This window comes from Rana temporaria, chromosome 2 (genome assembly GCF_905171775.1).
Source record: "Rana temporaria chromosome 2, aRanTem1.1, whole genome shotgun sequence".
NCBI classification, from domain to species: Eukaryota; Metazoa; Chordata; class Amphibia; order Anura; family Ranidae; genus Rana; species Rana temporaria.
The window spans coordinates 92,637,593-92,658,138 of NC_053490.1; the positions used below are offsets into that span (position 1 = coordinate 92,637,593).

The 20,546-nt window shown below is 42.5% G+C and overlaps 1 protein-coding gene across 1 annotated transcript in view; it reads left to right on the forward strand.

Annotated features, from left to right (window-relative positions):
* MICU2 (mitochondrial calcium uptake 2) overlaps positions 1 to 20,546 on the forward strand; it is a 538,279-nt gene that overhangs the window by 482,655 nt on the left and 35,078 nt on the right. The window contains 1 exon segment of the mRNA XM_040339327.1: positions 13,486 to 13,583. Within this exon segment, the coding sequence (XP_040195261.1) occupies positions 13,486 to 13,583 (98 nt within the window).

A 20,546-nucleotide genomic window follows, 5' to 3' on the forward strand; every position in this document is an offset into this window, starting at 1 on the left:
GTCAGATCCGGCCTGTAATGGTGGCAGGACGTCCTCCACCGTGCTTATGCGAGTTTCTGTAACCCGGTCGCAAAGTTTCTGAAAATCCTGTCTAATCAAAGAAATGTCTACCTTGCACTAATATGAACATTCACGTGTTTTTATTCATTCAATATTTTTTTATTTAGCGCGATCACTTTTCCTTTGTATATTGTTTGTGTGGTATTACACTTTTGCGTCCAAAGATTTAATGCATATCTATTATTTCAAAAAGAGCAACGTTTCGAGGCCACGCAGGACCTCTTCGTCAGGCAAAAAGATACAAATACAATAAAGCAAACCAATATATAAGAAGCTGTCACCAATGAAAATCTTTGAAAAATAAAACCCACCCACCCCAAACACCTCCTCCCTCTACCCACCCATCCAATCAGGAGTCTACATCAGGTATGTTATGCAAGCACCTATTAGTGATCAGTTAATCACAAACAGGCATGAGCAAAGAGTCACATGGGGTACATACCCCCAGCTGTGTTCACGGTCAAAACAGTGATCGCATAGCTGCTCAGTTGAAAAAATGTATAAATCCCCTACCTGCAAAAGGAGCTATCCATGTACCCCTCCGCTGTGTCATCGATCGTAATCCCGATCGCACAGCTGATACCACGTGTGCTGTCCTGTGGTATCCCTCAGCCAGTGTCAGTCTGCAAAATTGCAGTCAGCGTCGTTGTGCGGCCGCCGTCGCCATAGAGACAATGACGTCGGCGCGTCATACGTCGGCTCAGCCAATCAGTTTCAACCAATGTGACAGTGAGGCTTGGAAAGCAAGCCTACGTCACATGTTACAAGGGGCCAACGAGAGCGCAGTTTGACAGTTCAGGTCTATGTGACAGCGAGGCTTGAAAAGCAAGCCCCAGTCGCATGGTAGCAGGGGTCAAGGAGAGCGCAGCCTGACAATTCAGGCTAGTGTGACAGCGCGACTTGTAAAACAAGCCGCTGTGATATGGTTCAAGGGGAGGTACTAGAGAGGAAGCGTGCTATATTCACCCAGGATAAGATAATAAGTGAAGAAAAGAAGAAACTTTTTATCTTTTTAAAAAAAAAAAAAAAAAAAAATGACTAATGATAAGCACCAATACAGAACCAAACACCTACATAGATAGACAAAAGAGAAGAAAAAAAGGAGAAAAAGAATACAGAAAAAAAGGAAAAAAAGATAAAATTAAACAATAATAAACAACTAGAAAAAATGTAAAAAAAAGAATATAAATGAAAATAAAAATAAATGTAAATTAACATAAATAAATATAAATAGAAAAAAAATAAAAATAAAAATAAATCTAAAAAAATTAAAATAAATATAAAAATAAATAAAAATAAAAATAAATCTAAAAATGAAAATAAATATAAAAATAAAAATAAATAAATACAAATAAAAATAAAAATAGAAAAATACAAATAAAAATAAAGATAAATAAAAATAAAACAAAACAAAAATGAAACAAAATAATAAAAATAAAAATAAAACAAAACAAGGCAGAAATCAAAAAACAAAACAAAGTGAAATTACTGAAACAGAAGAAAAGAAAAAGCAAAAGAAAATACCAAAAAACAAAAAGATAAGAAAGCACCAGGGTGAACAGACTATTAAAAAAGTGTAAGATATGACATGTAGACACAATACAAAGGGCTAACGGTCCGGGTGAGAACACCAACAGACAAATGGTCACTCAAAAACGAGCCATATCGATGTACATCCTATATCAAACCTGCCTAAAGGTCTAAGTTGATGGGGTCATCGTCCATACATAGTCAAATGTACAAATGTCTACATTGTCAACCATGAAAAAACAAAATACAGTTAAAAGAAGCCCACGGGGGCTTGAAAAAAAACGATGGTATAAAAAATACCATATGGGATGTCATTCCTAATATACAATGGCAAGATAAGATCAGAGAATAACTTTAAATAAATGCGATGGCGCAAGAATAATATGTGATTGAAGAAGAACACTAAATAGATAAGCCCAATCAAAGGCCATAAGGCATTGCATAGGGGAGCTTAATGGAAGTCGCAGCGATCAATCAGCGATCATCTATAAAGCACGTCAGAGACAAATTCGCGTTCAACCCACCAGGTTGCACTGTCCCTAATGTGTGTATCCAATAGGCCTCGCGGCAAAGTAGTGCTCGATTCCGATCACCACCCCTATAGGGTGCTTTAACATGTTCAATAACCATACCCCGGAGTTCGTGGATCTGGTGTTTGACTGTCACGAAATGTAAAGCCACAGGTTTGTTGAAGTCTACCTGTTCCCCCTTGGCGGTTTTAGTTAGGGCTACCCTAATGTCGCTCCTATGTTTTTGGAAACGCTTCTTAAATGGGCCTATAGTCTTACCAACATATACCAATGTACAGGGACATTTTAGAATATAGACACAGAAGTCGGTGTTGCAGTTTAAATATTCGCGTATAGGATAGCGACCTCCCATATGTGGATGTGAAAAATATTCACCACAAATAAGGGAGTTGCATACATTAGTTATAGCATCTAAAACATCCGGTTTTGAGGGATATCTTAGTTGCCGTCTTCGCGTACTTGTGTCGTGGGTCAGCCTGTACTAGATGGTCTCGTAGCGTTTTTCCGCGTTTGTACGCCATCATTGGTTTGGTCTTGATTGTAGGACTCAAAGATCTATCTGACTGCAATATTTTCAAATTGCGTTCCGTGGCGCATTTGATTGTGCCTGACTCTTGGTTGTACGTGTGAACTAGCATAGGGCACGAACTAGCCCTAGAACTTTTGCTGCTACCAGTTAATGCCTTATCTAGAGCTTGATCCAGAATTGGTCTGGGATAACCACGTTCGAGAAATTTCTGGTACATGATATCAAGTTCTTTCTTTTTATCTTGCTCATCTGAGCAGATCCGTAAGACCCGTACAAACTGTGAGATCGGCAAATTGTGGCGTAAATGCGTTGGATGTGCACTCTGAAAGTGTAGCAGAGTGTTTCTATCGGTGGGTTTAGTATATAGGGATGTGGTCATACTACCACCAGTGATGGTGATAAGTACATCGAGGAATGGAATACATTCACCCGAAATCTCTGGGTTAAACACGATCCCTGGGAAAATGCTGTTAATATACTCCACAAATTTCACAAAGTCCGTCTCACTCCCCGTCCATATAAAAAAGACGTCGTCTATATATCTCATCCATTTTTTTACATATTGATGAAACAAAGGAGATGGATAGATATACACCTCTTCCAGATAGCCTACAAACAGGTTAGCAAAAGAGGGAGCTGCGGAGCTCCCCATAGCTGTCCCTCTAATCTGTGTATACATCGTTCCTTCAAATCTGAAATGATTGTTCACCAAAATAAATTCAAGACATTCAATAACAAAAGCCCTTGGTAACTCAAGGGAACCTCGTTTAGACAAGAAATGATCAACAGCCTGAAGACCAGCCTCATTGGGTATGCAGGTGTATAGTGAGGAAATGTCCATTGTGGCAAGCTTCCAACCGTCATCAAATGTGGAGGAGGGACCAAGTTTGTCAAGGAAATCACCCGTATCACGGATGTATGCTGGTAAATCCTTGACTACCGGTTGTAGATAATAGTCTACAACCTGGGCCAATGGCTGGGTGACAGAACCAGTGCCGGAAACTATAGGCCGAAATTTAAGGGGCGTGATGCCCTTATGGATCTTAGGCAGTCCATATATGACAGGCGTACGAGGAAATTCGTTGTACAAAAAATCAGCAACCTCGTCTGTCAACCAGCCATTGGTCCGACCGATACCGATCAGTCTCGCCAAACCATTCTTGGTACTCAATAGGGGATCACTCCCCAATAATAAATAACTAGACGTGTCAGCCAACATGGAAAGCATTCCCTCCCTGTAATCACTGTAGTCCATGATAACCACCCCCCCGCCTTTATCGGCGGGCTTAATTATGATGTTTCTGTCATTCTTGAGGGATTTCAATGCTGAAAAGTCCATAGGTCCCAAATTGGTCTGTGCGTTTTTAGAGGCTTTATGAACGACATCATGTTTGATCGTTCTGATGTAGCTTTCGATCGAATGAAATTGTCCTGGAGGAATAAACTTACTTTTTAGTCTAAATGGAGACGGTACTTTAGATAATGACATAGGTTGATTGTGAAAGAATTGTTTAATTTTCAAGGTACGTTCAAACTTGAACATCTCTACTTCAAAGTCAAATAAATTTAATCTGTTAGCGGGGCAAAATGACAGACCCTTGGACAACAATTTGGATTCACCCTCAGTGATTGGTCTTGAAGAGAGGTTAATCACCGGGCACGCCCGGTTCCCCGTCTCGTGTTCATGCGAGGTAAAGGGGGGACCGGATTTCTTGATGCCCCTCCTGGATCTGCGTTTCCGCCGGCAACCGGAAAAAGGTTTCCGTTACTGGCGTTTCCCGTGTGTTTGTTGCCTGCAGTGGTTCCGGCCTCACTGTCGCTCGATGGATTCTCGGTGGGTCGGTCACTCTCAGATGTTGGTGGTTGGCCAAATTTGCGTGTGCCACCACCACGTGTGCGGAGTCGCCTCCTAGCACGAGTGACACCTGATATCCAAGGGTAAACCCGTCCCTCCTGATAGTCTTGATTAACCAATCTCAACTTGTCACGTTTAGCCTGTTTCTGTTTATCAGAATATGCTAAAATTTCATTGTCAATGGTCTGCAGTGCATTTGTTTGTGTATCATCATCAAGAGTGGTAATTTCAAACGATGATAATTCCCTGTTGACTTGGCACAGTTGCACCTTTACTTCCTCTATCACAATCAACATGTAATTAAGTGAATTCTGCGTGGAAACCTCACACCACTTTTCACAAAACTCACGTTTGTGGCGTCCAATCGTGGGTTGGTTCCTGATACGAAAACCTCTTGGAATTTTCTTTGTCCTATAATACTCAGAGAGAGTCTGTCCATGTAATTCAAGATCCACACGTTTTCTCTTCAATCGTTTAATCTCGCGATGTATGTCGGTAACAGTATCGCTCCCAAACGCTCTGCTTTCACTAGCAGGAAACAAGATGGCGTCAATCTCCTCTTGATTGTAGATACAACCTGGAGCTCTGTTGAACTGGGAAGCTGTTGTCTCATCAAATGCCATTGATATTCGAATGATACACCCCAATCAGATTCAATTGGTGACACCGTGTCCCAACATGCAAGGGCACGGAAATGAATAAACCCAATCAATGGGCGGCATCCGGGGGTGCAAAAAGGAAACCCAAATAAGTAATCTCAAAAATATTCCGATTGCACACCTTCCGGAAAAATGGCCAAGCAGTAAAAGGGTGCTGAAACGATCACCGGCTGGGAACCGGAAAGCAAATCACATATATATATACTCGCCAGCACACCAGGGATCATAACGTCCAAAGATTTAATGCTCATGCCTGTTTGTGATTAACTGATCACTAATAGGTGCTTGCATAACATACCTGATGTAGACTCCTGATTGGATGGGTGGGTAGAGGGAGGAGGTGTTTGGGGTGGGTGGGTTTTATTTTTCAAAGATTTTCATTGGTGACAGCTTCTTATATATTTGTTTGCTTTATTGTATTTGTATCTTTTTGCCTGACGAAGAGGTCCTGCGTGGCCTCGAAACGTTGCTCTTTTTGAAATAATAGATATGCATTAAATCTTTGGACGTTATGATCCCTGGTGTGCTGGCGAGTGTATATATATATGTGATTTGCTTTCCGGTTCCCAGCCGGTGATCGTTTCAGCACCCTTTTACTGCTTGGCCATTTTTCCGGAAGGTGTGCAATCGGAATATTTTTGAGATTTGGTATTACACTTTTGATCGCTGCTTTTTTCACTTCAAATAAGCGCAATATTTTTTCTTTACTAAATGTCTACCTTGACCTCTTCAATCTGGGCAGTGAAGGAGGTCCTGCAGAGAGTAATCGCCTTCAGCAGTTTATCCGTGTCTCCCTGCCCACGCTCACCTCCTCAGTCTTCTCAGCGCCGCCATCTTCCTCAGTCTCCTCTTCCTCGTTTCGACGGTACTGTGCAAGCTTTGCCGTTGTCGATTTTTGGCTTTTTGGGGGGGGGTCATGATAGCGGGTGTGATAGGTGAAACTATCAGGTTCAGTAGGCTAGGAAGGACGGGAAGAAGGCCTCCAGGCCAGTAAAAGGGACAAGGCCCAGTGCAGGATTAGGAGTACCAAGATGGCCACGGACCTCCGAGTATAGGCGAAAGCAGCCTGCGGGAGGATCGCCGCTCTGTTCGGGCCACTGGATGGCTGGAGGAGGGCCTTAAGGCCGGCAACAGGGGTGGGGCCTAGTGCTAAGGGAGAGAGTAGGAGTACCAAGATGGCCGCGGACCGTGTGTAGGCCGAAGCCGCGGTCTTGCCTAGATGCAGCCGCCGCACGGGGGGGGGGGTGCCGCTCCGGTCGGATCACTGGGTTGCTGATGGTCAGCGGAGGCCTGGTATGGTGGGAGGACTGTCTTTTGTCCGGTAGCAGGGACGGGGCCTAGCGCTGGGTCCGGGAGGAGGAGTGCCAAGATGGCCGCGGACCTCCATCAATAGGCCGACGCCGCGGACTTTCCTAGATGCGGCCACCGTGCGGGAGGGTCGCTGCTCCGCTCGGGCCGCCGGATGGCTGGAGGGCAGGAGAAGCCAGGCAAGGTGTGAAGGGGGACCCCAGGCAGGTGGCAGATGTGGATGGGAGGATCAGCAGAGTCCAGGATTAACGATAGAACAGGAGTAATGGACTGAGCCTAGGGTGCACACGTCCTACTCCATGCTGTGTCAGGCCACGCCCCTTCAATACAAGGTATTCTTAAGGCTAATTCCTGCAGTTCAGCTTTAAATAATTTAAACGTTTAGATTGGATTCACTTGGTTGCATTGCATTACCACATTGTATGTTATAAGCTGTGGTGCCATTCATTCTGAATAGCAACCCCACTGCGCATTCTCAGTGAGATTCTCAGTTCCCAGCTGTGAACAGTAACACACTAACATGCATTGTGGTGTGTGTTGCATTGGTATAAATGGTGCATGCATTTCATTGGTGCGCTATTTAAATGAATGTGCTTTCTTAACACAATGTACATGCATGTGGATTTATATAGCACCAACAGTTTGTTCAGTGCTTTACAATGTAAAGGGGGACACTACACTAACCATGTAATTCAAAACAAGAGGGTTAGAGGAGCCCTGCTCCTGTGAGCTTGCAGTCGAAGAGGGAGGAGCTGATGCAACGAAAGGTAGGGATGAACCGTTGAGGGGAGTAGAGGATTTGGTTGTTAGCTGGAGGCAGGGTTGCATTTCAGGGGTTGGGCTGGGCCCCTTAAATCCAGTGAGGGGAACTGTTAAGGCGTCAGCATACCAAGACATTTTGGACAATTTCATGCTGCCAACTTTGTGGGAAAAGTTTTGGAACGGCCCCTTTCTATTTCAACATGACCGTTCACCAGAGCACAAAACAAGGTCCATAAAACATGGATGAGCCAGTTTGGGGTGAAGGCATGTGACTGGCTTGCACAACCCAATAGAACAACTTTGGGATGAAGTAGAACAGAGGCTTCTCGTCCACGTCAGTGCCTGATTTCACAAATGCGCTTCTGGAAGAATGGTCAAACATTCCGATAGACACACTTCTAAACCTTCTGGACAGCCTTCTCAGAAGAGTTTAAAGTGGTATTAAAGGTTCAAATATAAAAAAAAACATGTCATACTTGCCTCCACGGTGCAGCTCGTTTTGCACAGAGTGGCCCCGAACATCCTCTTCCGGGTTCCAATGGCGGCTGTCTTGCCTCCTCCCCGCTTCTGATAACACCATCTGGGAAGCACTCTCCCAAGGGTGTTACCTTGCAGGCGCGCTCTCGGGTGCTGTATTTTGGCGTACATAGACGCTAAATACAGGACTCTGCCCCGGCGCCCACGTCATTGAAGTTGATTGACAGCAGAGCGTGCGAATGGCTGCGCTGCCATCAATCTATCCAATGAAGAGCCGAGAAGTCCGAGCCAAGAAGCCAGCATGTTCTCGATGCGGGACTTTCGAGGGCTCAGGTAAGTAAACCGGGGGGCTGGGGGGCCTGTAAGTATCGGACGTTTTTTTCACCTTAATGCATTAAGGTGAAATAACAAGAAGGTTTACAACCCCTTTAAGCTGTTATAGCTGCAAAGGATGGGCCAACTCAATACTGAACCCTACGGACTAAGACTGGGATGCCATTAAAGTTTATGTGCATGTAAAGGCAGGTGTCTCAATACTTTTTGTAATATAGTGTAGAAAACTTTTTGTTGATAAGCAGTTGCAGCTTATTTTCTAAGCTGCCAGCCTGAGCTTTCTCTACTTCATGGATTTGCAATTCTAACACTGTGACTGATGATGTCTCTTTTCTCTAATATAAAGTAAAGCTCCAGCAGTGCGAAAGAGATTCTCATTGAATGGCTTGAGCATGTGGATGAAGCTGAGAACTCACCTGTTAAAGTCACCCAATGGCTTATGTTTTTTGGTTACTCTATCAGTGATCACACATTACTGAAATAGAAGTCTTTGTTCAACTGACCTATTTTAAGTGCTGGATGGTGTTGTACGATTGGTCTTCATATGTGCACTTCAAGCATTACATATTGCTTATTATGGCTGAAGAGTCTGAAGCAATGTACGGCATGTATAGCACTCACTCATGCCTGTATTTGGTCACAGACATTTTCCAACCCACTAGACTTATTCCAAATCTTTTTGATGGTGCAAATTCTACTACAAAGGTGTCTGCACGGACTCATCTTCTACGCTCAAGCAGAATAAACACAAGTATGCATCCGCAGAGAGAGCGCACTTAGACCCTGTCGTTGTTTCCAAACTGCAGAGTCCTGTGAAGTCATTCAGGAAGGCTTCTGCTTTAACATTCCTTTACCATGACTCTTCTGCTCTCTAAGAAGCCTGACATGCAATCTGTCCGCAGACCTCACCTCAGACTGTAATATGTTCTGCCCATCAGCAGCTCTGTCTAGTGTGACTAGGTGTTCAGTTACATAAACTCTCTCCCCAGAAAATGAGCAGAACACAAATCAAAGACCTCATTTAAAAACAGGATATTATTTTAAAACCGGGAGCTGCTCAGATCACTAAATTTACCAAATCAAAGGAGTTTTCTACTCTCCCTGTAGACTAATGCTGGCTGTACACAAGTAAAACAGTGTTAGAATTTTTTGTATCGTTTGTTCCATTTTCTGATTGTTGTTTGGGTCAAATCAACCAAAGGAGGACAGAATTTTTTTTCCCTCAAATTAACCAAATTCTAACAGCGAATGTGGTTTGTGTTTGGGAAAATTGTACATATTGTGAAGCACATGTTCTAGGCAGAAAATACAAACTGGTATTCCATTCAAGTAGCCGGTCTTGACAATTTTTTTCGGGGCAAAATTGGTTTACGTAGTGATGACCAGGTCAAATGCGCTAACAAAGGATTCTTCAGACTGTCTGTAGAAACGTTCAAACAATATTCTACTAATATATGACCAGCCTTAAAATGGATCCAAACCTTCTAACAAAATTAACATCTTACCAGTACTTATATGTGATGGTAGTTTTTTTTTTTTCTCAGGCTATTGTTTCTCTTGATTTTGACCTCAGACCCTGTCCTGTGCTAGGATGACAACACTTGCTCATTGTTCTTTGCTAATGAAGAGAGGAGCAGCTTTGCCAGCTTAGCATATGAAGTGTGTTGGTACTACAGAACACTCCCACCTCTTCATATTATGGGGAGGAGGTTTTGTGTAGTTTCGATGTGAATTAGGCAGTGCTGAAAACAGCAGCTAGGAAGCTTATTAAACAGATATACAAAAAATGATTTCAATTGTATGGTTCCTGACCACCGTATGAATATATACCTCCTCATCGGGAAGGGATGATACCAGGATCATGGCTGCAGTTGCAGCCATGATCTTGGTATTGAAATTTTAAACTGGCGATGGGCTTTCCTGTAAAAGTGATTGAGTTGTTCTATAGCCGTCTGATCATTTTTACAGGACACGGAAGCAGGCCCCCCTCTCGCTGCCGTTCCTGGGCTCGCTGGTGTGATATGGTAGCCCAGGACTGTTGCATCATGTGTGGCCGTTTACAGACAGTAAGGGTTTCCCACCTATTTTAATGAATGAAGTCGGAAGCCACGAGAATTTTGCCACTTCTGGTTTCCATTTGTTGTTTACAAGCTATTACCGGCTTGTAAAGCATCTGATCAAACCAATCTGTTTGATCAAATGCTTTTAAGGGCAGAGGAGAGATCTGAGTTCTAATGGTCACTGCTTATTTTGCAATGGATGTTTTTCATTCCCATGATATCAGTGAAGTTGATTTAAAATGCACAAAAACCTTTGTTCCAGCTTTTTGTTTTACTTATACAGTGGTTAAGAAAATATTATCTAGGGGAGGGTCTGTGGAAAAAAAATGCCTATGCTCAAAAAGCTCAAAGGAGCTTGAAGAAGCTTAATAAAAACATGCACAATAAATAAAAAGTTTAAATGCCTGTAAAAGCAGCTTTTCTTTTGAGCTGCAGTGTGCATGAGCCCTAAGCATTTTTTTTTTCACAGACCATCCTAGATTGAATTTTTTTTTCTCACAAACTATTCTAGATACTAAATTGTAAATTTTTTTGAACATTTTGGAGCTACTTTGAGCTCTTCGGGGGGCATTAGCTCCTCTCAAAAACACAAGTTTGGTTGGGTTCTGCTTGTAGGAGCATATGTTTGAAAACTCCATGGTTTACCTGGACACATTAGCTAACATGGAAGGGAGTTTCCAGGCAGAAAAAAATAACCGCTCAAAAGCCTGTAGGAGCCAATTCTTTGAGCTGCGATGTGCATGAACCCTTAGTCTACCCGTTGCAATATGTTTCATGATTGATGACCCTTTGTAAGTAGCATTTTTTTAGCATTTTTTTATTAAAATTACCTGGTTTGAACTACATATTGGATTATTTATGCACATCTTTTATGTTAAAATCAGAGCCTAAAGCGTGAGTGAGGAAAGGAGGACTATAAACGTTTTGGTGGCCGGCGTTATCTCATAACCTGCATTTAGACTACGTTCACATTGGGTCAATTTGAAATTTCAAACCCACATTCATTGGGAATCTTGGCTTAAAGCTTGTCTGTTAATTACAAAAGCATATATATATATGGTGAGTTTTCTAGCCACTGGGAGAGGATAATCACTGGGTGCACTGGTGTATCGGTGCAAGATAGTGAGGCACAGTTTATTTGGCTATGAAGATACTTTGGATTCATTGAGGATTCACAGTTGGACACTTTTATTTTTGATTTATTTCTTTATCACAGAGCTGCAGGTGAACACAGTGTATGTTTTCACTTTTTAGATTATGGTATATGTATGGTACTGCACTTTGTGATTCCATACTTTTTGATATATTTTGTGGAATTGTTAAAGCAGCAGCAGCAGTGATATTTTCTATTTTTTTTATTATTGCCTTTTTTTTTTTTATATATCTATGCATTTATGATTCATATTTACACGTTGTATTCGGGAAATGTATATAAATGTATTTTGATTTGCAACACGGAGTAAGGAGATATTTGATGTTGCCTATGGATAATTTTAATGTACCTCAGTTTGTTACCAATTCCACTGGCGTGTGTAATTGTAAAGGATGACATGTTGGTTATCTATTTACTCACTGAAACATTAACATTATCTTTTATATTTTACCAAACATTGGGTATCATATTGCGTTTGTGTGCACTAAAGGTCATTAACCACCTCAGACCCATGTTATAGCCGAAAGACAGCTGCAGGGTGACACTCTTGTTCAGGGAAGACGTCCATGCACATCCTTCCAGAACCACGCTCCCTGTTCACCCCCTGGGACGCACTCTGTGATCGATGTGTCCTTCAGAAACAACTGATCACAAATCATGTTAAAGGGCCAATCGCAGCTGCCCTTTACTCTGTGATCAGCTGTATCCAATCACAGCTGATCACATGTGAACGCACTTGCCTGTTAAAGGCATTAATTACCTTGCGCGTTATTACAGCGTAAGGAGAGCCAGTAACCAGCAAGTGTGACGGAGGACATTTACACAGATAATCAAGGCACTGATCATCAGTGCCCTGATTATCAGTATGGCCCCATCACTGCCAGTCAGTGCTGCCTCATCAGTGCCAGTCAGTGTAGCTTCATCAGCGCATATCAGTGAAGGAGAAAAATTACTTATTTGCAAAATGTTTTGTCTTATTTCCATTTGTTTAGCTAAAAATAAAAACCCAGTGGTGATTAAATACCACCAAAAGAAAGCTCTATTTGTCTAAAAAAAATAATTAATATATTCACAGTGTTGCATGACCGTGCAATTGTCTTTCAAAGTACAACAGCACTGAAAGCTGAAAATTGGTCTGGGCAGAAAGAGGGTAAAAGTGCCCAGGAAGTTGTTAAGGTGCATTTTTTTCCTGAAAATTCATGTTTTAATGAACCGCGGCACAAATATCGTGTGACCTCAAAAATTGCAACAATCACCAATTTAACTCTCTTCGTTAAATATTTACTGTTTAAAGGTTCTAATTAATAAAGATTTTACATGTATGTGAGACAAGTTAGAATTGGCCTGATCTTGAAGAGGAACTGGCCAAAAAGGAGCAGATAGAAGTTCATTGTTTTGGTTTACAAATACTGAAATTGTATGTAAACGCAATCAGTTAGATCGCAAGTAAGCTTTTACATGTTAATATTATTTCAAAAGTGATGTTCGGTCTTTTTAAACCTATAGCATTTCCCAAAATATACCCGATTATACTGTCATAAAGGTTCTTGTTTAGGCATTTTTCTGTTATAGGGTGACAACTCTCTTCCTTTGTCTCCCGGTTGCTCCCCTACTTTGGCACCCTGTCACGTTCATTTCTGGTGGAGACTAGAAGTGTTATGCTGCCTCACATTACACAGGCATGTTCTGTAGTCACAGACCATAGTCATCTAGCTGGTTTACTTTGTAAATACTTTGAAATTCTGTTTGTGATCCAGACAGCACAGAAGAATAATTTTAAAGAGGTACGCCACATTACTCTACATTACTTTTTTGATTTAGAACATTCTTCAGTTTGATCATGCCAGTGTACTGTGAGCTGTAGGTAGAATCTTAGAATCTTTTTTTAGCAAGGGTTCTCCAAGAACCATAGGTTCCTCGGGGGTAAAAGGGTTAGGAAACTACATATACATCCTATTTGCCAGCTAGTGCTGCAAGATTGACACCTGTAGGGTCTAAGAAAGGACTACACTTTTGAAAAAGGCTAAAATTAGTGTATACATATACTGAGTGACAAGGACAAGCCAGAAAGTGATGTATTGTAGTGATGTCCAACAAGCATCCCATAGGCTGGATGTGGCTCTCAAAATGTTGTAGGCCCCAGCTATAACCATGTTTTAATGACTGAAAATATCCGTCCTATAAAATGTTAGAAGATTATTTATGCCAAAGTTATGTTGTTCTTTGTAGGAGACCTTGTCAGATGATGATGATATCAATACTACATTACTAGTTCATTTCTTTGGACGAGGAGGACGGGACAAAATGCAATATTCAAATTTCTACAGGTATGTTGATTTCAAAGTTTAATATACTTCGTTACAGTGAGCAGTTTTTTTATTGTCTTTAATCCAAACAACTGCGGAACACGTTTTAGGTTTTAGAGTTATAAGGCACAGGAGATAAGCTGGAAGACGAATGGAACTGTGATATATAGTCTTATTTGGCAGAAAACCTGGCCATCAATTATTTTTCCTGCTATGGATATAATCATTTAAAGGAGTTTTAAATTGTATGCATTAAGATACAAAGCCTTATGTGTGTAGCAGCCTCCCCAGCACCCCCTAATTAATTACCTGAGCCCCATCTCTCTCCAGCGATGTCCACAAATGTCTGAGCCATCCGGGACACTCCTGATAGTCTGAGACACAGCAGCAGTGACATTGGCTCCCACAGTTGTCAATCAAAGACAGTCAGATGATCAGGGGAGAGAGGGGCAGAGCCGGGTCAGGGGCCCGTGTCTGAATGGGCACACAAGGCTGTGACTTGGGTACAGTGCCCCCATAGGAAGCTGCTGACTGTGGGGGCATGCTATAGGAGGGAGGGGCCAAGAGCAGCAAAGAGGTACCAGAGAAGAGGAGGAGCCGGGCTGCTCTGTGCAAAACCAACTGCACAGAGGAGGTAAGTATAGCATGTTTGTTATTTTTTTATCTTTAAAAAAAAAAAAGCCTTTACAATTACTTTAACCACTAGAGTACCGGGCCATCGTCAAATGACGGCTCCACGGTTACTCTGAAAATTCAACAGGACGTCATTTGGCGTCCTGTATTCTTGCGGCCACTGGGGGGCGCGCGCGCGCGTCCGGCGCGTCCCCGAGATGCCGATGCGCGTGCCTGGCGGTCGCGATGTCCGCCAGGCACTCGGAATCGGCGGCTACAGGGACAAGACGTGGAGCTCTGTGTGTAAACACAGAGCTCCACGTCCTGTCAGGGGAGAGAGGAGACCGATCTGTGTCCCTTGTACATAGGGACACAGCATCGGTCACCTCCCCCAGTCACCCCCCTTTCCCCACAGTTAGAACACAATTTAGGGATACATATTAACCCCTCCCTCACCCCCTAGTGTTAACCCCTTGAATGCCAGTCACATTTATACAGTAATTAGTGCATATTTATCGCATTAATCGCTGTATAAATGTGAATGGCGCCAAAAACGTGTCAAAAGTGTCCGATGTGTTCGCCGCAATGACACGGTGACAGTAAAAAAATCGCAAATCGCCGCCAATACTAGTAAAAAAATTAATAAAATAAAAATGCCATAAATCTATCAGCTATTTTGTAAACGCTATAACTTTTGCGCAAACCAATCAATATATGATCATTGCGATTTTTTTTTACCAAAAATATGTAGAAGAATACATATCGGCCTAAACTGAGGAAAAAAAATGTTTTTTTTTTTTTAAATTGTGATATTTATTAAATAAAAAAGTAAAAAATAGTGTTTTTTTTTTAAATTGTCACTCTTCTTTTGTTTATAGCGCAAAAAATAAAAACCGCAGAGGTGATCAAATACCACCAAAAGAAAGCTCTATTTGTGGGAACAAAATGATAAAAAAATTGTTTGGGTACAGTGTAGCACGACCGCGCAATTGTCATTCAAAGTGCGACAGTGCTGAAAGCTGAAAATTGGCTTGGGCAGGAAGGGGCGTAAGTGCCCAGTATGGAAGTGGTTAAATTGTATGTAATCCATAAACACCTAGAGGCTCATTTACACTGCCCGCACACTAAAGTACTCTGTTTTAATGTGCTGGCACCTGCACGATTTTGGCGGCGGCGAGTCACGGTGAGGGGGCAGTTTGATGTGCATTTCACAGCATGACACTGTTTAATTATTTTTTTTCAGTTTTTTTTAACCTTTATTTGAAGTGCACAAAGTGACTTTTCATTCACGTCTCTACACGTTAGGAGAGTGTGTTTTGTGGTGTTATGACACTGCGGTGCCTTCCTGGGCATTGTGTTAAAATGCTACATGTCTGTAGTTCAGAGCAGCGTACTGCACCATACCTCTGAGCTGCATTGCAGTGTGAACAGTGATAATGGAAAACCATTTTTCCATGTGCCCTAGTGGTGACTGGCCATTATCCAGTGCGGAAAAAACACCAGTCGCCATGCTATGTGTGTACAAGCCCTATGGGCATATTTATAAAGCATTGAATTCCAGATTCAACCAAAATTTACCACATGGGAATATGCTTGGTGCATGTGTTTTTAAATGAGTGTGATCAATTCACTAACAGTGAATGCTTGAGAGTCGCATTCAGTGCTAAATAAGCCCCTTAACGTGTATGTTTGGGAAAAATGAGCAGTATATTTTCAGGCACAATTCCCCATCTGTGGTGTAGTTCCCCCTTACTGCAAACACCCAAGTTGAATCACAAGAAGCCATGCCAACACACAGTATGCTGCCATGTTCCACCATTGTTACTGTGGTAAAACTGTGACATTCAATGAGTTCATAAAGAAAGTCCACAAAATTTGCACAGTGCAGGGAGAAAGACCAATAATAAGGGGGAAGATGAGGGTCAACCCAGATCGCTGGTATGATTGTAGGGAAACAAAACAGGAAGCGCCACCTAAGTGCAATATATTAGTCACAATTTATTGAGTTTTAAAGGAAATGCACTTACAAACATGTATAAAAAAATGGGCTCGTCTGTGTGTAATCGCGGTGTGGTCCGGTCTCAGGTGCATCCAGGCTCACAGGTAGGCTGGAGACAGACTTAATGTTTGTAAGTGCTTTTCCTTTTAAACTCAATAAAATGTGTCTAATATATTGCACTTAGGTGGCGCTTCCTGTTTTGTTTCCCTGTCTTCCCCCTGCAGAGCCGGCTTTCTCTGAGGACAGCTGCCGCCTACCATCCTCTCATCATCCTCATCCCCTTCCTCCCCTTTTTTTTTTTTTAAAAGATTGGTTATCACTACATATTAGAATATGGACTAAAGAATTGTGACTGTTTTTTAGATCTATCCTCTGTCCATATTTATTTATATGTCTTATGCACTAGTCTTTTGCGCTGACAGTTTACATTATTGTTTGTATTTGCTGGTATGATTGTACATGCAATCCAAGGCTAAATCACAGTGCAGGAAGTTCCCTACATGTGAACATTCAATTTCCGAATTTAAAAAAATGAAAACGTGTTCATGTGTCCAATCCTGTTAGGATGGGTGTACACACACACACACACAGTTCCCTTTCGTTCAACTTAGTGGGCTGAACAAAAAAAAATGCCATACCAACAAAAACAATGTTGGTGCAGCGATCTCCCATGCTGTGTCTTTGTATTCTAACAGGGGGACGCCCACCGCCAAAACACACTTATCAGCACTCTCAGCCTCTGTCTGCAAGCACTGATCTTTGCAAGTTGGACTTATGAATTAACTCCTGGAACGGAACTCGTTCATGTAGTGGACTTACTGTATGCTCAATTAGATTTAAAGATGGAGAGGTGAGATACAGGAATAGAAGAGAATTAAAAGAGAAGTCTGGTTTTTTTTTTTTTTTTTTTCTATTCATTCTTACCTCGATGGATGCAGCATCAGACCGATGTTGAATCTGTCCCCCGGCGCCTCTGCACTAAGAACTGAGCCACTGAACACCGCCAATGGCTCGGTTCTCACTCCTCCCTGAGCAGAACTGTCAGCATCGCTTCTGCTTTTCTTCTCTGCGCTCATTAGAGCGCTAAGCTTTGGAGGGGCAGGGAGCGTCCGTCTCAGCAGCTCGCTGAGACTGCCATCAATCAAGGCAGCTGGCGGATCCAGACTTGGAAGTCGGGATGATGCGCTGCCTCGACTGATGGCAGTGACGTCAGCGGAGAGCGGACTTCAGACCGCTCTCCGCTGAAAACAGGTCATAGGAGTCCAAAACAAAATTGCACTTCTGTGACCCAGAGGAGAAGCCCAGCCAAAAAAGCTCAGGCTGGACTTCTCCTTTTAAACATTAATACTCTATTTATCAATGTGGGCCTTGAGTGGTTGTCGGAGATCAGAAATAAATTGTAAAACAAGGTTTTCGTAGATTGCTTTCATGAAATAAATTCTGCAGTTAGCTACCTAATCAAATTATATGTAATGCCCAAACATTTTGTTTTAGTTTCACAAAAAGTAGGGGAAGATTAGAACCACAGCCATGTTGTTTATGCTATTCTTTATTTAAACAAAGCAACAGGCATCTGGGGCCAATGTTTTGGGACCTTGCCGGATCTCTTTTTGTGCCTTGAAAAAGAGATCCTAAATCATCGGCCTGTGATGCCTTTTGCTTTATGTGAATAAAAGACCAGATTATAACTGTATCCAGGTGTGTTGGTGAAGACCTTATTTTCTTATGATTTACATGGTGGCACCATCCACCAATTCAATACAGCGGGCATGTGAGGAGCGTGACAAATGTTGCAGAGAAAGAGAATAATGGCAAATCCAAAAATTTAGAGTTGAAACAGAAGCAAGAGGTGAGAAGAGTTCTTCCAATGTGTTCAAATGACAACAAAAATTGTCTCGTGTAGAGATTCCTACTCCCTTCCTGTTGGCTTGTGGACAGTAGGAATGAGCTCAGGCACGTTCAGATCCTTTTTTACACATACCTCCGTTATCCCGCCAGGAGGCTGTCACTTCACACTGCCAATCATAAGCAGCTGAGGTATTCCCTGCCCTGCAGCTGCTTGTATACAAAGGGTGTGTTTATAAACAATTATTACCAAAAGTATTGGGACTCCTGCCTTTATACACACATGAACTTTTATGGCATCCCAGTCTTAATCTGTAGGGTTCAATATTAAGTTGGCCCACCCTTTTCTGGAAAGGCTATCCACAAGGATTAAGAGTGTGTATGGGAATGTTTGACCATTCTTCCAGAAGCGCATTTGTAATGTCAGGCATTGATGTGGATGAGAAGGCCTGGCTCGTAGTCTCGGCTCTAATTAATTTCAGAGATGTTCTATCGGGTTGAGGTCAGAACTCTCTGCAGACCAGTCAAGTTCCTCCACCTTAAACTCGCTCATCCATGTCTTTATGGCCCTTGCTGTGTGCACTGGTCCAAATCATCAGGGAACTCTTAAGGCATCAGCACACTAAGAAATTTTGGACAATTTAATGCTCCCAACTTTGTGGGAACAATTTGGGGATGGCCCCTTCCTGTTCCAACATGACTGTGCACCAGTGCACAAAGCAAGTTCTATAAAGGCATGGATGAGCCAGTTTGTAGTGGAGGAACACGATTGGCCTGCACAGAGTCCTGACCTCAACCCGATAGAACACCTTTAGGATGAATTAGAGTGGAGACTTAGAACCAGGCCTTCCCGTCCACATCAGTGCCTGACCTCACAAATACGCTTCTGGAAGAATGGTCAAACATTCCCATAGACACACTCCTAAACTCGTGAACTCTTCCCAGAAGAGCCGAAGCTGTTAAAGGGTGAGCCAATGCAATATTGAACCCTACGGACGAAGACTGGGTTGCCATTAAAGTTCAATCAAAGATTACTGCACTTATGTGATTTACAATGCCATTAAAGTTGTAAAGGCAGGTGGCCCAATACTTTTGGTAATATAGTGTAAATATGCATGTGAATGCCTATGATTGGTGCTGTTCAGTGACTGCTTCCTGGCAAGACAGCTGAGGTGGGTTCGAATTAGGTTCGTACAAGCCGGAGCTCCTCATTGATGGACAAGAAGTGAATGGAAATCTCACTAATGGGCCACAGACAAAAATAAACTAATGACTGTTTTTGGAGAGATGTCATCATTATATAACATGGTGACTGCTTTGGCTCTATAAAAAGTGATCTGAAACTTCAACTTTAAATGTAAAATTCTTGAATGAAGTCCTATGATGGAATTCCTTTTATGGTTTCTGACTTTTTTGCTTTGGTTTTGATTTGTTGCTCACTTTCTCTAGATGCTAGTCTGTGTTATTTTAAATGCTTTTATATTCTGCGAGTCTACAGAGGGGATCATAAGTGCTCTAGTTTATGTCTTTTTGATATTTATCGTCATCCTGTGTGCAAATATTAAGCCTTTATGGCAGGGGTTCTCAATCCTTCTAGTGCCCTGACCCCTTGATAAAAGTTTCCAAGTTGTGGGGACCCCTAACAGTAAAATTATTTTCATAGCGTGGGTTGTCAGCACCCAAGACAAGTAATTTGCACCCCTAACCCATGGACATTTAGCGATCCCTGAGTCCCTTCCACTCGTACTGTACAGTGTTAAAACCCCTTATGGTACATTTTAGGATGTACCACTCTTTCTTTGTTCTCCTTTCTTTCCCTTGGATCTCTCTCTCTATCCTAATTTCTTGTTTTCTTTCCCCATCCTTCTCTCTAGCCGTCTTTGTTATTTCTCATATTCTTTTTCTCCCTTTTTCTTGGTTCCTCCCCCTCTTTTCCTCTCCCTTCCATGTATTCTCAAATGTTATTCCTTCTCTTACTCCTTGGTGGGGGGAATGGGATGAGTGTCAGTGCTGGCGGGGAGTTGGGATAAGTGGCAATGCTGGGGGGAGTCCTGATCAGCCAACTTAAGTGCTCTTGTCAAAGTCATCTTCTGATCTGAGAATTGTAGTGGGGACTTCTAATGGCAAAAATAATCACAGGTAGTGTTACTCACTGTATCTCTGGCTACACCGTGTCTCTGACTTTGTGGTGTCTTGTAGCATGCCGAAATCAGGAGATAGGGTCTCCTCCAGCCTCTCCCACTTCATATTCCTCACCAGTCAGCTGACCTCTAGTCTCTGCCCTCCAGCCATGCCACAGGCTCCAGGAACAGCCGGCTGGGCAGTCACAGGCTCCAGGGACAGCCCTGCTGGGCGGTTGCAAAAGGCTGGGAGAGTGGTGCGGGCTTCAGGAACAGCCCAGGATTTGGTGACCCCTGGCAAATCATCATTTGACCCCTGAGGGGGTCCCGACCCCCAGGTTGAGAACCACTGCTTTATGGTTTTTGGGCCCATATGTATTTTATTTTGTAAGGTTTTTGCATACAACA